The sequence below is a fragment of the Lichenostomus cassidix genome, chromosome 26 (assembly GCF_008360975.1).
Source record: "Lichenostomus cassidix isolate B80296 chromosome 26, HeHo_3.0, whole genome shotgun sequence".
NCBI lineage: Eukaryota > Metazoa > Chordata > Aves > Passeriformes > Meliphagidae > Lichenostomus > Lichenostomus cassidix.
Window position 1 is genome coordinate 721,475 of NC_139506.1, and position 18,809 is coordinate 740,283.

At 46.1% G+C, this 18,809-nt stretch overlaps 1 protein-coding gene across 12 annotated transcripts in view; it reads left to right on the forward strand.

The window, feature by feature from the left end:
- PPP1R12B (protein phosphatase 1 regulatory subunit 12B) overlaps positions 1–18,809 on the forward strand; it is a 131,577-nt gene that overhangs the window by 20,432 nt on the left and 92,336 nt on the right. For all 12 annotated transcript variants that reach the window (XR_014856576.1, XM_085082816.1, XM_085082826.1 and 9 more), the window contains exons 2-3: positions 15,483–15,613; positions 17,093–17,211. Coding sequence is in view for 11 of the 12 variants with exons in the window: in XM_085082816.1 (XP_084938942.1) it covers positions 15,483–15,613; positions 17,093–17,211 (250 nt within the window). In the remaining variant the exon portion in view is untranslated. The remainder of the gene's footprint in view (positions 1–15,482; positions 15,614–17,092; positions 17,212–18,809) is intronic.

Sequence of the window (18,809 nt, forward strand, 5' to 3'; positions counted from 1 at the left end):
CCAGGATGGAGTATGCTGTTCCTGAGGATTGCCTGTGCCACCCACCTGCTGGGCAGACTCATGTGAGTCTTTGAAATAGAGACACACTGCAATAAACAGGGAATTCACCATCCTGCAGCTGGACTTCCACTTGCTTTTGATTGATTTCAGGGATGAGTAATTGCCATAGTTCACCTGTAAGCCCAGCTGCCTGGCTGCTGCTCCTGGTGGTTACAGAGGTCGGGAGTTTGCTCTCCCTGCCAGCCCTCCCTTTGCTGGGTGCATTCATTACTCTCACCATTTCTGGCTGCAGCCTTTTTTCAGCATCTGCTATGTGATGCTGTGGAAGTCCTGTCAGGGCACTCAGTCAGAGTTCACAGGGGGCTGCCAGGACCTCAGCCATATGCATGGCATTGATGCAGTAACTGGATTTATGTTACTCTGAGGAAAACATAAAAGTTTATATCAGGTCTGTATTTCTTTGATCACGGAGACCACAGTTCTTGATTAGTCTTGAAATGTCATTCATGCCAGTGGGGAAAGTTGACACCTTAGTTGTGTCCATCATTCAAACTACCAAGATATCTGGTGTCATGCTCTGACAAGGGCCAGTGACTGGCCACATCTTGGCACACTTAGTTGCTCTGTGAGGGTCTCACAGGGCAATCAAGCAGCTCCTGTCCCTCTGCAGTGACCTTATTCCATAAGTCATTGTCTTTAATAGCTCAGTGTTCTCTGTACCATATTGGCCACCACCTCTCTTGTCCACAGGCATCACCACAGAACAGAGTCCCTGCCCTTTCTTTGGACTGCTGATTGCAGCAGGAGGGGAATGTGCTCAGAAACCAGCAGTGAAGGATTTTGTTACTATGGCTGTGCTGAGATTTGCTTTAGTTTGTTTCCCACAGCAATTAAAAAACCCCAAAGACGCTTTGCTATGACTGAGCAGCCCTAATAGTGTCAATTGATTTCTCTTTCTTTTTTTTTTTCCTGTGAATAAAGGCAAGTGCAAATGAACTCTGCCTGAAACTGTGGTTGGCATTTGAAAACTCATACAAATTGGATCCTCAAACATATGTCTTTTTCCACTTGAAAAAGTTTTTACCTCTGCTCTGGAGCCAGGCTGGGAGAGCTGGGGGTGTTCAGCCTGGAAAAGAGAAGGCTAATAGACTTTAGAGCCCCTTCCAGAGCCTGAAGGGTCTCCAAGAGATCTGGAGAGAGACTTGGAACAGGGGCCTGGAATATCAGGACAAGGGGGAATGGCTTCCCACTGCCAAAAGGTAGGGATAGATGGGATATTGGGAAGGAATTGTTTCCTGTGAGGGTGGGCAGGCCCTGGCACAGGGTGCCCAGAGAAGCTGTGGTTGCCCCTGGATCCCTGGAAGTGTCCAAGGCCAGTCTGGACAGGGCTTGGAGCAGCCTGGGGTAGTAGAAGGTGTCCCTGCCCATGGGGCACCTTTAGGCAATGGAAGGGGCTTTAAGGTCTCCCTGGAGCTTTCTCCAGGCTGAACACTGCCCAGCCTGGCTCCAGAGCAGAGGGGCTCCAGCCCTCAGAGCTTTAAGTTCCCTTCAAACCCAAACCAGTCTGGGATTCTATGGGGAGATATGCAGACACTATCATAGGACCATGAACTCCTGTCTTCTCCTTTACCTGCTGCTGTAAAAATGCCAGCTGTAGTCCAGGCTTAAATTGCTATGTTTAGATAGGTTTATTTGCTATGTTTTGGAAAAATACCTAGCTTATAATTATATCAAGTTTTTTTATATTATATTATAATTAAATCAATGTTTCAGTAGAAACCTTTTAAAAGAAAACATTTCCTTAAAACTGCACTGTGGTAAGTGATGTTGCAAATCCCAGTGATGGCACTGGAAATGGAAATGCTGCGAAGTCATAGCTGTGGGCCTGTCAGGAATACTGTGGAATCACTATGTTTTTACAAAGGTTTCTTCATTTGTTATCCTTAAAAGAAAATTCTGTGTCCTTTGATTGATGTGGAGCCTTTTCCTGCTGGAAATGGTGAGTCTGCAGTGGTTGAACCATGGTGGATGCTGGGCTCTTGTTCAGGTGTGGGCAGGAGGAGGGGCAAAACTCAGAAAAACCCCTTGTTTGCTTGACTGAGAAGGCTCTGAGTGGCATCAGGCTGGAAAATGCCCAAGCAAGCTGCTCCATGTCTGTCTGGGGATGATTTTTTCCCCTAGGAGCCCATGGACTGATCTTTAGAGAGGTTTTAGCCACTGAATTTGCTACAAACTAGCAAATTTAAACTTTCCCATATGCTGCCAGACTGGAAAGGAAAATGAATAAATAGAATTACTAACTATATGTTTTTCTTTTTATATACCAACTTCTTTTTTCTGACCACAAAGGTGAGATCTTGAAACAAAACTTGATGTGGCTGCAAGACAGGGATGACAGAAATCAAGGGCCTGTGGATAAACTGACAATGAATTCCTCCAAGGAATCTCCTCTTGGTCTTCACCTGCAGTTGTGTTGAGGTTTCTGCTCACTAGTCACTTAGTGCTAATTGAGCATTTTTGGCATTTGCAGGAGCTCATGAAACTTCTCTCCTACATGAGCTTTGGTGTCTGTAAGGTAGAGCTGGTTTCTGTGAAAGCAGTGCCAGCCCTGGAGTGACTTGGATGCTTTCTGTGTTGAAAAATGCGTTTTTCCCTGGGCCCTAGGCAGTGTGAGCTGTCTGTCTTGACATTAGCAAGAGGTTATGTGGCAGCTTAAGACTATCTCAGTCCTGCCTTTCCTGCTGCTCCTGTCATGTGCCTTTCATACCAGTGCAAGTGTTTGTCTGGTCCTACTGTGAGCCAGTTCAGCTCTTGGATCTGTTCAGTGGGGTATCAAATGAGTGTCAGTGTCCTTGCTGAGGGAGAGGGTCTGCTGGCAGGGTGTAAGGCAGGGCAAAGGCAGCCCTGGCTTCAGCAGAGCCTGCTGCAAAATCCTGCTGTGCCAGAGACTAAAGAAAGCCTGGAGTGACCAGCAGAGATTTCTCTGTCTGCCTTTGAGTTCTATAGTTAGGCAACACAAATCTCACCTTTAGTTTGCCAAGTTGGAGCTAAAATAATTTGCAGCTGTTTTTCCATGTCTCTGACAGGGTGGGAGAAGACTGGGAGAGACTCTTCCTGCAGAGAATTCTCTGCCAGAGCACAGGGGCTCTGCCTTGCCTTCCCACCCCACCTTGCCCTTCCAACAGGTGTGGTGTGAGTGGAGCCACCTTTCCAAGTGGGCTGCAAAGTGATTTTTCTTTTTTTTTTTTTTTCCCTGTTATTGACAAGGAGAGTCCCCATTTGGCATGGGCCATACCATGCTGCTCGGCCACCACCAGTGACCCTTCAAAACAACAGGGCAAATGTCAGCCCTGGGCTGCAGGACACCACCTTGGTTTGGCTGAAGCTGATCTAAGGCTGCATCTTGGAAATTTAGAATATGTTTGTGTTATAGAGATGATGGCAGAAACCCTATCTATATTTGCTTGTGTTGTGAAAATGAAATCTCTAGGAACTGCATTAAGTAGTGCAGTGTAGCGCCTGATGGAGTACCTCTCAGGACAAAGGATTGTTAGCAGACCATTTCTTTGCTAAGCAAAACTGCAGTACGTAAATTTCCATTTTCCACATAGAAGTGAAATGCTTGTGAGCTTTCTAATTACGAAACAAAGTTATTTTGGGCAGGAACGAAAATTTCAGTAATTTAAGGGCAAGATTTTCTATAGACTGTCTTGATCAAGTGCCAGGGAGCGCTGGCTGAGGGGGAGAGAAATTACGTACTTAGTGGTCAGAATGACTAAACTGGTGAGACTTGAAGAGCCGGTGCTGCTCCACACCATTATAAAACTGGCAGTCCCTGCTTTTTAGTGACAGAAAGACTTTTAGTGTTGGCAGTTGATCACATACTGGACTCATTTCAAGCTCTTCTCAGATGTTACAAAGCATTGGCCTCCGACTGCTGTTGAAATAATGGGTATTAAAAATCATACTGGAACTAGTGGGATGATGATGATGGTAGGAAGGGAGTAAAATGATGACCTAGCTTGAATTTTGAAGTCAGTCTCACATGGCCTGGCACTGGTTTAGAGCTGTGTTGTGGGCTTGTGAACAAAAATGGCAAACCAGTGCATCGGCCACAGAGGAGGAGCATTGTGGAAGTATCTTGGAAAATCAGTGTCTTGGGCCCTGTTTGGATGAGAGGTGAATTCAGTGCAAGTTGCTGGACATATGGGAGCACAAATGATATGAGACCGAAGGAGTTCATACAACGATAAAGTGTCCTGAGTTGGAAGGGATCATGGAATCCAACTCCTGGCCCTGCACAGACTCCCCAACAATCTCACCCTGTGCCTGAGAGCATTGTCCAAATGATCCTTGAGCCCTGGCAGCCTTGAGGCTGTGCCCATTCCCTGGTCCCTGGGGTTCATTGCATAGTGAATCCATGTCTGTGTGGTCCATGCTGATCTTCCTAGGTTTGCCGAAATGCTTTTTGGTTAGAAACATTAAACGAGGGGCAAAGAGCTGGCAATCCTGTATGCCTGTGCCTGGCATCTTGGCAGGAGTAAAACCAGAGCAATTTAGCTTTTTTCCCATTTCCCCCCCCTTTCACAGAGTGTGTGTCCAGCCTGACCTTCTCTTTCCGTCCCCCAGTGGCTCCTGTTTCTTCACAGAAGCTGAGCTGGAAGCTTTGGCATTCTGAGGGCTGCCTTGGTGAGGGCAGGTCCTGTCCAGCGGGGGGGAAGCGAAGTGTGGTGCTTCAGCACTCACTGGTAGCACCATCGCTGCAGCTCACGCAGGAGTCCTGGCAATTCTAAAGAATTCCACAGATATTTAGCCAAGCCATCTCTGCTTTAGTGCAGCAGATATTTATATCTACCTCCTTCTAAATAAGCTGATGGCCCAGTGCATATATGAAGGCATGGGGAGTTTCAAAATGTGGCTTCTATTCAAAGCACTTCTCCACCTGACATTTCATGCTGCTATTTCATCTTGGAAATGCTACATTCGTGGCATAATTATGCCTTTGCACGTATTCCTCTCTTCCCATGTGCTCTGCTGGGGTTTTTGTTGTGCTAATCATTGTAAGAGATTTGTTGTTGGTTTCTTTTGATGGCTGACATGGATACAGCTAAGTACTTCTCGTTGTTGTGGGGTTTTTTCCAATGGAAAAATCTGACATAATCCATATCTCTCTTCCTGCTTACACGAGAAGTATGACTCAACTGCTGTTAAAAAAATGAACCTCCACAGCTAATTAATCAGACTAGAAAAGGAATTTTTTTATCATATTTCGCTCCCTTTCTCCCTGTTGTTTTTAAAACAGAATTTGCATCTTTCTGCTGGTTCTAATGCAGTTGTTTCAGAAATAAATTTGCCAAGGATTTTAAAGCATAGAGACTTTAAAGCTGGGTTGGTGGTACAGAAGTGCTCGTGCAGGGTGTTGAGGCATGAGGACGCGCAGAAGCTGGGGCTGAAGACAGAGAAGAGAAGGTGAAAAAGCTCTGTGGTTTTGCAGGAGCAGCAGTATGAGCTGTTTGTTGTTCCCCAAATCACTGATGAGTGTAATCTGTGCTGCCAGAGATGCAGGGATCACTTGGAGGTGGAATTTTTGGGTAGTGCCGGTTCTGACAGGAGCTCCTTAAGAGCAGAGCTGTGATCATGGGACACCATGGCAAGGTCATGCCTTGCAGTGCCGACAGTCTGAGTGCTGACAGTTGCCAGGCTATTTTGGGAGTGCTTTCCCCTTTGTTTTCTGTGAACTCCTCTCTCTGTGCTCCCAGATTTAACCCTGATGCTGTTCAGCTGTCATCGGCCCTCCCTTCATTTGTGGGTTTGAGGTGTACGTTGACATCACGTATTTACTCTTGCGTTGCATTTGCTGGCTCCCTCCATCTCCTGGCTAACCTTGTTCCATATATTTTAGACTTATGACAGCAGAACAGTAGAGAAGTGAGTCTTGTCATTTAATCCCTTTGGCTGTGCTGTGATAGCATGACTGAATTGCCCTGCCAGTGCTTCCAGCCCAGTGTGTAACAGCTAATGGTGCTGCTGGTGTCAGTGTTGGCCTCTGGTTTGCAGGAGCATTTTAACAATTTCCAAAACTCAAGGTGGTCTCATTGCACCAGTCCTGTAGGAAAAAGTTGTTGTAAAGAAAACCCTCTCAAAGCTCAGGTTAAGGAGTGACCTGGTAGATCTTGGCTCCAGGAGGGTTCTCCTGTGGCTGCTGGTTGATACTGGAGGGTGGGGTTCAGCTCACCCTGGTGTTGCTGGGTCTGTGCTGGTCTGCAGGCAGGGGGAAAGGACAGGCACATCCCACCCAGCTTGCACAGGCAACAACTCTCTGTGTCTTTACATTTTGAAAATGTGGATGAAACTGATCTTGTGCAAGGCAAGGTGTGGGAGCACATGGCTGGGCAGGAGGGACCCTGGCAAGCTGGCCTTAAACCTGCTGAAGCTCTTGTGGGGGTCTTGGGCTGGATTCAGACTGCACTTGCATGCACTCACAAACCATTCTGCTTTTAGACTACTGCATTTGATGGCCTGTATTCACTCTGAATCCTCACTTAGCACAAAGCAAATTAATTTAAATGTGCTGTTGCTGTTTCCCCTTGGTTTGTCTGAACAACACACACTTTTTTCACCCCATGTCTGTTGGTTTTGCTTGGCCTGGTTTTTGGTAGCAGGGGGACCACAAAGATGGCTTCTCTGAGATGCTACCAGAAGCTTCCACCATGTCCAGCAGAACCAATCCCTGATGGCTCTGAAGATGGCCATGCTGCTGGCCAAGCCTGGGCCAATTAGAGATGTTAGCAATGCCTTTGTGATAACAGATTTAAGAAGAAAATCAAAACAAAGACACACACTGGTTTTCCTAACCAGAGAAGAGGAGGAGGTGAGAGCATATGAGGCATACAACATGGAGACACCAAGGTCAGTGGAGAAGGAGGGGGAGGAGGTGCTCCAGGCACCGGAGCCGAATTTCCTCTGCTGGCCGTGGTGAAGACCATGGAGGAGCAGGTTGTCCCCCGGCAGCCCACGGAGTCCACAAGGGAAGCAGAGATCTACCCACAGCCCATAGGGAGGTGCCCACGCCAGAGCGGGTGGATGCCTGGAGGAGGCTGTGGTCCAGTGGGAGTCCCAGTGGAGAGAAAGGGGGCCCTGCTTCCAGGCTGGAGCAGCCTGTCCTTGGAGGTCTGCACCCCATGGAACAGTGACCCATGTGGCAGCAGTTTGGGGAGAACTGTCTGCCCGTGGGAGGAGCTCACATTGCAGCTGGTTTGGGACGATTGCTGCTGGTGAGATTTGGAACCACATTGGAGAAGTTCATGGAGAACTGTGACCTGTGGGAGGGACCCCACAGCACAGCAGGGGAAAGACTCCTCTCCATAAGCAGCAGAAGAGGATCTCAGTGATGAACTGAGCAAACCCCTCATTCCCTGTTCCCTGACCTGTCAGTGGGAAGGAGGGAACGGTTGTGGGAAGAAAGGGTGTCTTTAAAGCCTTATTTTACTTCTCATTATCACCCTCTCTCTCTGTTAGTAATAAATACACTTTGTAACTCTGAAGTTGAACCTGTTTTGTCCTTGGAGTGTTTCCTCCTGGTCCTTATCTCAACTCACGATCACTTTGTTAATTTTTTTTTTTTAATTTTTTCTCTCCTCTGCCCAGCTGTGGCAGGGGAGAGCGAGGGAGCGGCTGTTGTTTATGCCTGGTGTTTGGCCAGGGTCAAGCCATGACACCATGTCTGATGCAGAATCTCTTGTAGCTCCTGGGTGGTGCAACCTCTGTCACCCAAATGAGTCTACATTACGTTGTCAGCATGAGGACATCATTTAGGAGGAGAAAGCCAGAGGCTTGGGCACATAAAGCATTGAAGCCATGAAGGTGAGTCAGGTCTGGATCAGAATGACTGCAGACACAGGACACAAATCTGTGTCTTCTTGTCCTTCCCCACAACTGTAGAGTTCCCTGTATTTTCGAGGAATAAATGTCTGTGTATGTCTGTATGAGCATATATGCACACACATTTGATAATCCACACATAAATCCACAGCCTGGAAAGGTGAGGAGAATTCACTGCTGATAGTGGAGGCACCAGGTTAGGAGTCTCCTGAGGTACTTTCCAACGGCAGTGATTCCATGGTGTATCTGTTGCTGTTCTGTACCTGTCTGGTCCTGGGGTGTGTTGAGAGCTGAGTGCTTTTCAAACAATAGTAGATGGTCTCTGCTCTGAGGTCTCAACATCTAAATTGTGAGTGGTTTTACCATATGGAAGGATGGAGTGGCTTTCTGGGCACACTGATATATGGAGAAAGGTCCTGAAGATCAGTGCAAGAATAATGGATGTGGGGTTGCATGGAAAAATCTGAGGTGTTTGTTAATACTTTGAGTCAAGAGTTACAGAAATTTGGATCAGTGATGGAACAGAGGAAAGCAAAACAGTGTCAGGGAAGGGCTGCATATATAGAGAGCTTTGAACAGGGTTCAACACTTTATTTCTAGATTGGAGGAATGTCCAGTAGAAAAATTAATAATGGGGGTTTCATGAGCAATTTGATTTAGCAGCAGCAGCAGCATTTTGCACAGGGCAAGAGGTACCACAGTGCTAGGAGGCTCTGGAGATGGGTATTTCCTGGAGTAAAGAAGAGCTGATGCATGGCCTCTCCTGGCTTGGGGTCTCTCGTGTACCATTTAAAAAGCCAGCATGTGCCTGAGCAGCCAGTTTATGTATTGCATTTATGTGTGACAAGTAGAACTGCCAAGTATGATTTCCATGTGGGAACCATGGCGATTGCTACCTGAAGATCCGACATGGTAGGATTAGGAGATTTTCACTCGTGCACAGAGAAGTCACTGAGATTGGGTTCTGTCACAAGACTGGGGTATTCATAGTAGAATACCAGCACACAGCAGCCAAGCACACAGCCCTTTCTGCTTCCCCCTTTCTGCATCTTCCTTCTGCCTTGAGCAAATGCGTGGCTTCTCTCTCTCAAATCCCAACCAACCACATAGTGAACACCAGGGAATTAAACACAACCAAAGTTAGCCCACAGCAGTTATTACAGGTTTCCTGGCTGGCTGATTCCAAACTCCTGCATGCTGCTTTATCCCCTGATCATATGACACTGGTGGATATGACATACTATTTGTAAACTAGCTATTGGCTCACAGGGGCTGCAGGGAGCAGTGCCTTGTGCTCCCAACCAGGTTTCCCTTTGTTACAGGTGTTGCTATTGGCAGGACCAGCACCTTGTGCAGGCACAGGGCAGGACATGGCCCTGCTGCTGAGCAGCTCTCACTGATATCCTGGCCAGAGCTGTTCTGCCCGCAAACAGCTGCACTGAATGTTGTTTCTGTATTTATGTTAAACCACCAAGAATTTGGCAAGTTGTGGAGAAAACAACCACCTTCACGTGGGTGCCTGTGACAGCACTGAGGATGTGCAGTAACTGCCTGGCTTCTGTGTTCTTCTGGGTTTGTAGCCACTTTTCTCCTTGTGGAGGTGAAAAGTTACACTTTTTTTTTTTTTCCGTCTCAGCTGATCCCAAGCAATTTTTTAGGAATTTGTCAGGTGGTTTAGTTGCTCTCTTCGCTGCTATCCTGTGTGTATCTAATATGTAGTGGAATGTAACACCAGTCCTAGGCTGGGGCTTTGCTAAATGTGATGCACCCCTAGAAAGTGAGCAGTGTCACACTGTTCACACCTTCTTGGAGCTCAATTCCCAGGCTCTGAACCCTCAGTCTCATCCCATCTGTCTCCTTTTCCTCCCTGTTCTTCCAATCTCCCTCCCAGGGGATGCCCAGGAGATATGCAAACCAAATCCTTGGTAGGCAGCTAGAGCTGGTGCGTTGCTGATACTCATCAGGGCTCAGTGGTGCTTGTGTGTTCTGGGTGCTCCGAGGAAAGAGCAAACACAACACCATTGTAATAATGAGGTTTCATTCAAGATAAGATCAGATTTTGTCTGGTTGCTGGACAAGCCCTGCCAGACAAGCTGAGTTGTTCTGTCCCGTTTCCTGGTGTCCCCATTTCATTACTGTAATGTAAACTTCATGCTCGGAAGAAGAATGCCTTGGCAACAGCTCCTGGCAAAACTCAAATCTGCAGCGAGTGTCCCTGGCTGGAAAGGGCTCCACCTGTTAGCTGAGAGGGGGAAGCTAATACGCCATATCTGCAAATTTTAGAAACTGAGCACTTCCTCCCTATGGAAAAACTGCTAAATGCTGGTACCCTGCCAGGAGCTGGAGGAACACCATGAGCTGGGGATGGAGACTTGCCCAGCGATGCCTGGGATTTAAATCCTATGAGCCAACTTTCTTTGCGCTTTGAGTGGGTAATTCTGGGCACTGGATGCGGTTTGCATCAAGGACTGCTAAAACTGTAATACATTAGTGCCGTTCCAGAAGCCCTTGAAGCTTATCAACTGCCAAGAAAAATACAGGGATGGCAAGAGATTATCCTGCTGAGGATCCACGATGAGAGGGAAAGATACTCACCCTTTACCCTGTCACTTCACCCTGAAGGTTGTGTTAAGAGCTTGTGCAGAGGCAGAGGATAAAGAAGGAATTAAAAATTTAAAGACAAAATTGCTATGCTCTGTAGTTAACCTTGCTTTCAGCCTCTCCTACATGTGAACCAAGCAACTGAAGCTTAGTGGGGCCTGAAATGGAAAGAATTAAGCCTATGCCTCTATTTTTCTTCATGGCTGATTCCAAGGGCAGCTTAAGAGAGAGACTGTTTCCTCACATGAAGTAACTACCCACCAAAAAAGCAACATTGCTTCTCAACCAACTCCTTTTGACTGTCTCCCCTCCCTTTGGGGGCGGAGGGCAGGTGTCTGCTTTGTGACTCTGCTTCCCGAGGTCGTGGTCCTTACCATGTTCCCAAGGAATGCTGGATCAAATAAGAGAAGAGAACTCTGCATAGCAATAGATCCTCTCAGGTTACTGAACTTACCCACTCTCCTAAATTTAAGGTTGGAGGATTAGTAGTACTTAAAGGAGGACATATCTACCCCTTTACTTCCTCTTTGTCCTCTTCTCCTTCCTCCAGTAACCTCAGGTAACCCAGTTGGCTCAGCCTGATGTTAAGCTGTACCCCCTGAACCCCAGAACCCCAGGTGTTTTTCTTACAGGCTGGCTTGTTATGGTTAGTTTTGGCAGTTCTGCACAAGAAAACATGCAGCAGATATTTGCTGGAGGGGTATCAGCAGTCAGGGCTCTCAAAATTTTTAGGTGGGCAAATGTGTGCCCTAAGTACTTCTAAACAGAGAGAATTTTTTCTTTAGTGTTTATCTTGCTTAAATGATGTCATGTATGAAACTATTAATACCATTAACATATGTGCAAGTATGAATTCCCTGGTAATACATCACTGTTATCAGTTGATGCCTTAAAAGTACACACAGAAATACATTGCAACCCCTAAAAGCTGCCATTTAATCTGTCATAACATTTTTGGAGGCTTTCTAAAGTTCCTAAAATCTTTAGAAATTACCAATTTTACTCATTATCCAAGTTGTTTGCCTCATAATTCTTGCTTTGTGTTTAGGGTGTCTTACTAAAAAGTTATGTAAATAATCCCTTGCCTCATAGTTTCTTACATGAAAACATGTAAGAGCTGAGGAAGAGTTACTCAGTACATTTTTGTCAAATGCTGGTTTTGGAAACTTCTCTTCCACCTCACTTTTTCAAATCTCTGCCAATGTAATTAGTAGCATGTAATGATACAACAATGCAAGAAATTCTTGCATTTTGGTATTTGAGGTAGGCAAGGCCATACTTGTCACTTAAAAACTTTTCACGTTACTCCACTCTGTCTCAGTTCTATTCCTGTGTGTCAATAGCTCATACTAAAATCAGTATTTGCCAGGCAGTGTCCCATGGCTGGATCACATACCTGGAACAACAGCTTTTCCTTGATCACATACCTTGAACAGCAGCTTTTCATAAACTGCACGAGAGTGGAGGTGAGTTATTTCTCTTAGGTATTAAAGTATACTCTGCAGCTCCCTTAAGGATACTCCACCTTTGCTCTTGATTTTCTCTTGGTGATAAATGTAGACAGCAAGTATTAAATGGTCCTGGCTCCCTTGGGAGGTGAATCCCCCAGAACCCACAGAGCTCTGGCACCTCATCATTGTTTGCACTCTGCAGGAGCTGGGAGAGGCAAATCACTGCAGATTTCCGTGTGGAAACAGGTATGGATTGATCCCATTATCCTGCTGGTTCTAGCATGCATTCCATTAGAACCAGGCAGGATAGGGATCACAACAGCAAGGCCACTAACAGGGAGAAATTTAAAAGTGTGACAGGGACTCTTCTATGCATTTAAACAGGTATTTAACTTCAGAGTTCAGTTTATTCAGTGGCTTGAGCAAGAACCGTGCTTTTCCCTTGGCTGATTCGCAGGCTATGCAGATGTAGTGGGTGTATTTGATAAACAATGTAAATACAATTCTCTATCAAATACGTACAAAGCTCACACTCTAGAGACATTCTTCAGTCTAAATTTAAATTCACACTTGAGCTGCAGGTAACACTTGAACAAACCCAGTAGAGCTGTGAGTGTGCACAGGCAGGAGTCATCCGCCTCACTGCCTTGGCAGAGCCCCTCTGATAAAATTCCTCTGTGAGTCTCCAGTGCTGTGGGCAGCCAGAAGGGATTGTGCTCAAAAGAAAACCACTGTGTGGGCGAACCTTTCCTGGCTATTCTCGGAGCAATATGCTATTAGATGAAGTCAGCTTTATTTGAGACATGATTGGTACTGGTGGTGTTCTCAGGTCAAAGTGTAAGTAATTCATCAGAAAGATGTTTAGTGCAATTTATTTGAGGTGTATTGGGGGAAGGCTTCAAGTAAATCACAATAAATATGGGTGGCAGTAAAACAGAGATTAGCTGTGGGTTTGCAGGCTCAGACTTGAATTGTCAAAGAATTTCTCCTTGAACTGAAAAGGGATTATTATGGATCCTTGTGTATCCTTGCCTATCTCTACGTGCATCGCATCCTTTACCTTCCTGCTTCATTTCAGTGTGTTGGTAAAACAAAAGACATTTACAGATGTGTTTGTGTAGTTTGCTGTATTATGGAAATCAGGAGTCCGTCCTTTCTACAGTATGTTTTAAAATTAATCACATGCATATTGGGCACACAGTAGTTCCCCTGGACAGTAGGAATATTTGGCTTGTATTTCCTGCCCTCATCGCCTGCTGACGCTTGGCAGCTACATCTGTATAGCTGAAGCAGGAGGAGCAAGTTCCAAGGAAAATCCTGATTAGATTGTGAGAAGAATTACCCACGGAGAGGATGGTGAAGCACTGGGATAGGGAGTCTCCATCCCAGCACACTGAACTGTTGCAAGCCCTGAGCAGCATGGTCTAACAAGATTTAACCCTGCTTTGAGCAGGGGGTCAGACCAGATAATCTAAATAAAGGAAGACCAAACCCTTGCTCCTGAGGTTGGTGGTAGAACCTGGTTTGCATCCACATTGCTAAGATGTAACCTTGTCTTGCCCCATCATGCTTTGACCTGGGGCTCCTCCATGGCGATGCTCCTCAGTCCCCTAGATTTTTTGTTTGTGTTGGGTTTGTTTGGGTTTTTTTTCCCAATTCTGCTGCTTGAAAAAATCTAAGGGAAGCCCCTCAGAGGAAGGTTAACAGGACAGCTCTGTTTTGTGCCTGAGGGTGGGAGAGCATTGATGGACTGAGCAAAGGGGATGGGGCCAGTCCAGAATGGACTCAGTCATTCTGGGTTTGGAGCAGCCCCTAAAGAAAACAACTTCTAGACTTCTGCTTGTGCTCTTCTGGCCAAGGTTCAGGTAAACCATTCTAAGGCAGGGCCAGAAAACATGCTGACACTTCGGCAGAGGCTCAGCTGGGACTTGAGCCTGCTCCTGGGGCATCCTTTCCGAGTGCCATGGATGCTCCCTGTGTCGTCTCATGCTTACAGTAAAGTACCTGCACTAGGAGTTACTTATCTGGAATGTGCTTCCATGGAGATTTCAAAGCTGGGCTTGTTTCAAAGATTTCAAAGGCATGGCTGCTTGTGAACCAAGCAAATGGAGGAGTGACTTGTGATTGTCATAAGCGGACAGTTTGGGATTTGCACTGAGAATCATAGAGTGTCCTGAGTTGGAAAAGCCCCACAAGGATAACTGAGTCCAACTCTACTTGCAGTAGAAATAGCAAGAGCTGGTGCAGGACACGCCTGTCCTTTGACATGAGCAATGAGGCACAGATGAACGTGTTGATGAACCAGGATTGTTTCTTTTTGGTGTGTGTGGATGTTGGTTAGGGAGGATTTCCTCATTTTCTCATTTTCATTCCTTGCTGGGACAGGAATGGATGGATAGTCAGTGCTGCTCATTTTAGAAGGATCATCTGGGAGTCACCTGACTACTGTAAGAAATAGATGTGCCCACATGAAGCTATGCAAAAGGATCAAATATTGGAATTTTGGAGGAATTCTGGACAAGCTCTTTCCCTCTCTAGTAATGAGGAGCTGGGTTTCTGGCTGGGGATGGACATGCAATAAAAATCAGTCCTTGCACCTCCTGGTCATGCCGTGTGCTTCCCAGCAGAGGCACACGCATTTGGATGTGTGTATTAAGTTGCCAGCTCATCCTTAAATAGCAGCTTCTAGTGAACTGTAAATGCAACGCAGAACATGCTGGAGCCAGGAATCTGAGGAAGGAGGAATTCCACCCAACAGAACTGCTGAGACTTGAAAATCAAGCTAGGTTTTCTTCTGGCAACTTCAAAGCAGGGCGCTCTCTGTAAATGCGGGCTCAGGAATGACTACAGCAGCTAATCAAGGGCTGTCATTCTCTTCAGCAGCTCATGAGGCTGTAGAACAAACAGCGAAAGTTTACTGTGTTAGACTCAAGAAAACAAAGAAATACTGCTAAATAAAGAAGTTATTAAGTTCTCTAGAATTGCTTTTGCAGTGGTTACCTCTGTAACTGGGCTGCTTTAGTCTGGCTCCTGGAGCTGCTGCTTTCCCTTCTCATTCCTGCCCCTAGCGAGGCCTCGTTGTGTTCACTGTTACGGCATTTATTCATTGATGTTTGGAGGACCAGTATAATCCAAGTAAACACACAACTGGCCTTGCTTAGAGGGATCTGATGCTGTACCTAAAACTAATGGAGACCCGTCATTTCAATGTCCCTGCTGTGGGGAGGGAACTGTGTGAGAGAGAGGAAAGATACCAGTGGTGAAAAGTGAAGTCTGAGCAAATTCAGAAATTGTTCATCTGGGAACCCTTGCGTTACAATTAATTTTTGAAAGTTCTGAAATTAATTTCTTTTAGTTCACAAATTGAAGCTGTTCTAAGCTTGAAGGTGTGCTTGCTCACAGCATGGGAAGTTCAACCCAGGATTTGCCTGCTGCCAATTAACTGTCAACGACTGTATGCTTCATTTAACACTGACACAATTTTTTTCCTTTCTTCCTTTTCCCTTCAAACCTTTCCCACCCTGGACATCCTCTCCCCTCCTCCCTCAGGCCTGTATTGATGAGAACTTGGACATGGTGAAGTTCCTGGTAGAAAATGGAGCCAATGTGAACCAGCAAGACAACGAGGGCTGGACTCCTCTTCATGCAGTGGCATCCTGTGGCTACCTGAACATAGCAGAGTGAGTTTGGTGCTATTCTGAGTATTTATAACACTTCCCCATGCCTTTTTCTTTGGAGCAGTTAGACAGGTGGTGGATGCCCTGAGCCTTGTACAGTGCTTTGGAAAGCAATGCTGAAAATGGGTGCTTTTCTCTTGGTACTGAATTGTGAACTTCAGCAGATAAAGGTGGAGCTTTCAGCTCGTTGCCTTTTGCTGCTGCCATTATGATTGTCTTATGATTCCTTAGATACTTAAGCTAAAATGCCAAGCAAAAAGGAGATAGGTCAGCTGATACAGGGACATGTAGTGAAGGAACTCCTCCCTGTGAGGGTGGGGAGGCCCTGGCACAGGGTGCCCAGAGAAGCTGTGGCTGCCCCTGGATCCCTGGCAGTGTCCAAGGCCAGGTTGGACAGGGCTTGGAGCAACCTGGGGTGGTGGAAGGTGTCCTTGCCCATGGTGGGGTGTGAGACTGGATGAGCTTTAAGGTCTCTTCCAACTCAAACCAGGCTGGAATTCCATGACTACTACATTTCCTTACCACAGACAGACTGGTGTGAGCAGTGCTGTGGTTAAGTGAGGACTTTCAATTTCGGCTGTAAATCCAGCACCACCACCATGTTCACCACTAAACCTCAAGTGCCACATCCACTCATATATTGAATACTTCCAGGGATGGTGACTCCACCCCTGCCCTGGGCAGCTGTGCCAGGGCCTGACCACCCTTTCCAGGAAGAAATTTCCTCCAGTATCCAACCTAAACCTCCCCTGGCACAACTTGAGGCTGTTTCCTTTTGTCCTGGCCCTTGTTCCCTGGGAGCAGAGCCCGACCCCCAGCTGGCTGCCCCCTCCTGTCAGGGAGTTGTGGAGAGCCAGAGGGTCCCCCCAAGCCCCCTTTTCTCCAGACTGAGCACCAACCCATTATTCTTTACCAGCCCTACCATGCTTATATATGTAGTCCACCACAGCTACCAGAAAGTTTCCAAAATTTGAAGTAAGATAACTATTTCTTAAGTGAATGATTATAAAACCAAGCAACCTCACCTTCCTAGGTTTGTATGCTTAAACAGATACTTCTTCTACTTCTCAGAATTTTACTGATTAAAAGATGTACAAGCCAAAGAAGACATCTGTTGTTCTTGAATGAACTTCTGGTAAAGTTATAAAAGGCCAAATTTTAAAACTGATGATGCTTGATGATGCTTGTTCTTCTAATTATTATTACTTTCTTTAAAAAAGAAAAGGGGTAATCAACCAGATTAATGCAAGAATGGGGGTATTTAAGTAACTATGGAGAAAAAAAACCTGAGCCCCTGAGCAAGGACTTTGCAATTGCAATGAACGTTTTTAGTTTAGAAATTGGCTAAGAATAAGGTCCTCATTTGGTAATTAAACCTGCATGAGAAAGGTGAATACTTTGTGCTGCTGTTTGATTGCTTGTGTCATTGCTGTGAAGCCAAGCACACAAGGTAATGTGCTGCTCTGGGTGTCCCTGCTGCAGGTACCTGATCAGCCACGGGGCCAACGTGGCTGCTGTGAACAGTGAGGGTGAGGTGCCGTCTGACATCGCGGAGGAGGCAGCCATGAAGGACATGCTTCTGGAGCAAGTCAAGAAACAAGGTAAACGAAGGGCTTGAATATGTGAGAGTTGAGCCCCTAGGAGTTTCTGTAAGAGAGTCTTGCTGCCTTGCCGTCTGTAGGTGAAGAGATCTGAGATCTGAGATCTGGCCCAGGAAGCAGCAGACACATTTTGCTTTGCTGTCAGGACAGTGGAACAGATGCAGGAGGTTTGTGGTCTCTGTCCTTGGGATTCTCCAAAGCAAGACACAACAGCCATGAAATCTGATTCATCAGATCTAGTTCCTTTTAAAGTGAGATTGAATTCTGACGTCTGATATCAATGAAAGGTCTTGTTTCACTAAGGCTTGCTGTAATAGAGGTGAGATCTACAGGACTGCCAAAAGCAGGGACCAAGAAATGAGTATTCTGGGCCTGGAATGACATGCTTTATCCTTCTTTCACAAGATTTCTTCTGCCATGTCCCCATTCTCATCAGGTGTGCCTGGCTGAGGGGCTGCTCTCCAGGCTGCCCCTGCACAAACATCCCTGGTTGAAGAATAGTTTTGGACTGATGTTAAAATTAAGAAATGCTTTATCAGTCTAAAATTTTCTTCTTACTCATGGAATTAATTTGGGAGTGGTTGAATGTCTGCATGTGTGTGTGAGAAGTTTAAGTCGTGTCAATGAATTTCATCAAGAATGTTGGAAAAGGAACCCAAGGAATTCCTGGAACTTCCATCCTTGGATGTAGTCAAACCTCAGCTCAGCATTCACATCTGAGCTGGTTGATCTGGCTTTGAAGTTACCCTCCTCCAGCAGGGGTTTGGTCTACAGACCCCCGAAGACTCTTTCCAGTCTGGATTATTTTATTCCTGCAGGTTTGTGCAGGATTGCTTGCATGCTGGATTGAATCCAGTCCCCTCTATCAGATACATTCTGACACATGGTGGTTACTTTATTTTTTAAGGTTTTTTAGGTATAGTTATGAAGGGGTCAGTCTCTTGCTGCTTTGTTTCCTTTGTTAATGTTCCAGAGCCCCCAGATTTGTCAGGCACAACTTGCTCTCAGAGAAGCCAGGTTGGCTGTCACCAATCACCTCCTTACTTTCCATGTGCCTTAGCATAGCTTCCAGGAGGATCTGCTCCATGATCCTGCTTGGCACAGAGGAGAAGCCAATTGACCTGTAGTGCCTCAGGTCTTCCTCTTTTCCCTGTTTAAGAATGGGGGTTAAGTTTCCCATTTTCCAGTCTATAGGAACTTCACCAGAGTCCTTCAAATTCTCAAACAGGAGAGTGGCTCAGGCGCTTCCTCCACCAGCTCCCTTGGGACCCATGGATGTATCTCACCAGGTTCTGTGGGCTTGTGCACCTTCAGGCTTCTTAAATGCTGTCAAACCTGTCAATAATGTGGTTGAAACCTTACAGGACATCGAGGCAGTAATTCTGCCTCATCTGCAGGTATTTTGCCTGACACTTTTTGGGATTCTGCTTGTATTGCTTCACCACATTAGTGGCATCCTGCTAAGATGCCCTGAAACAACAATCTGTCTCCACCGACAAGACTCCCATCACACAGTTTAAAGGATCATAACTGCTGGAGGAAATTGAGTTGAACTTTAAATAAGCATCTGTCCAGCTCCGCAGCCTGTCCTCGGCAGG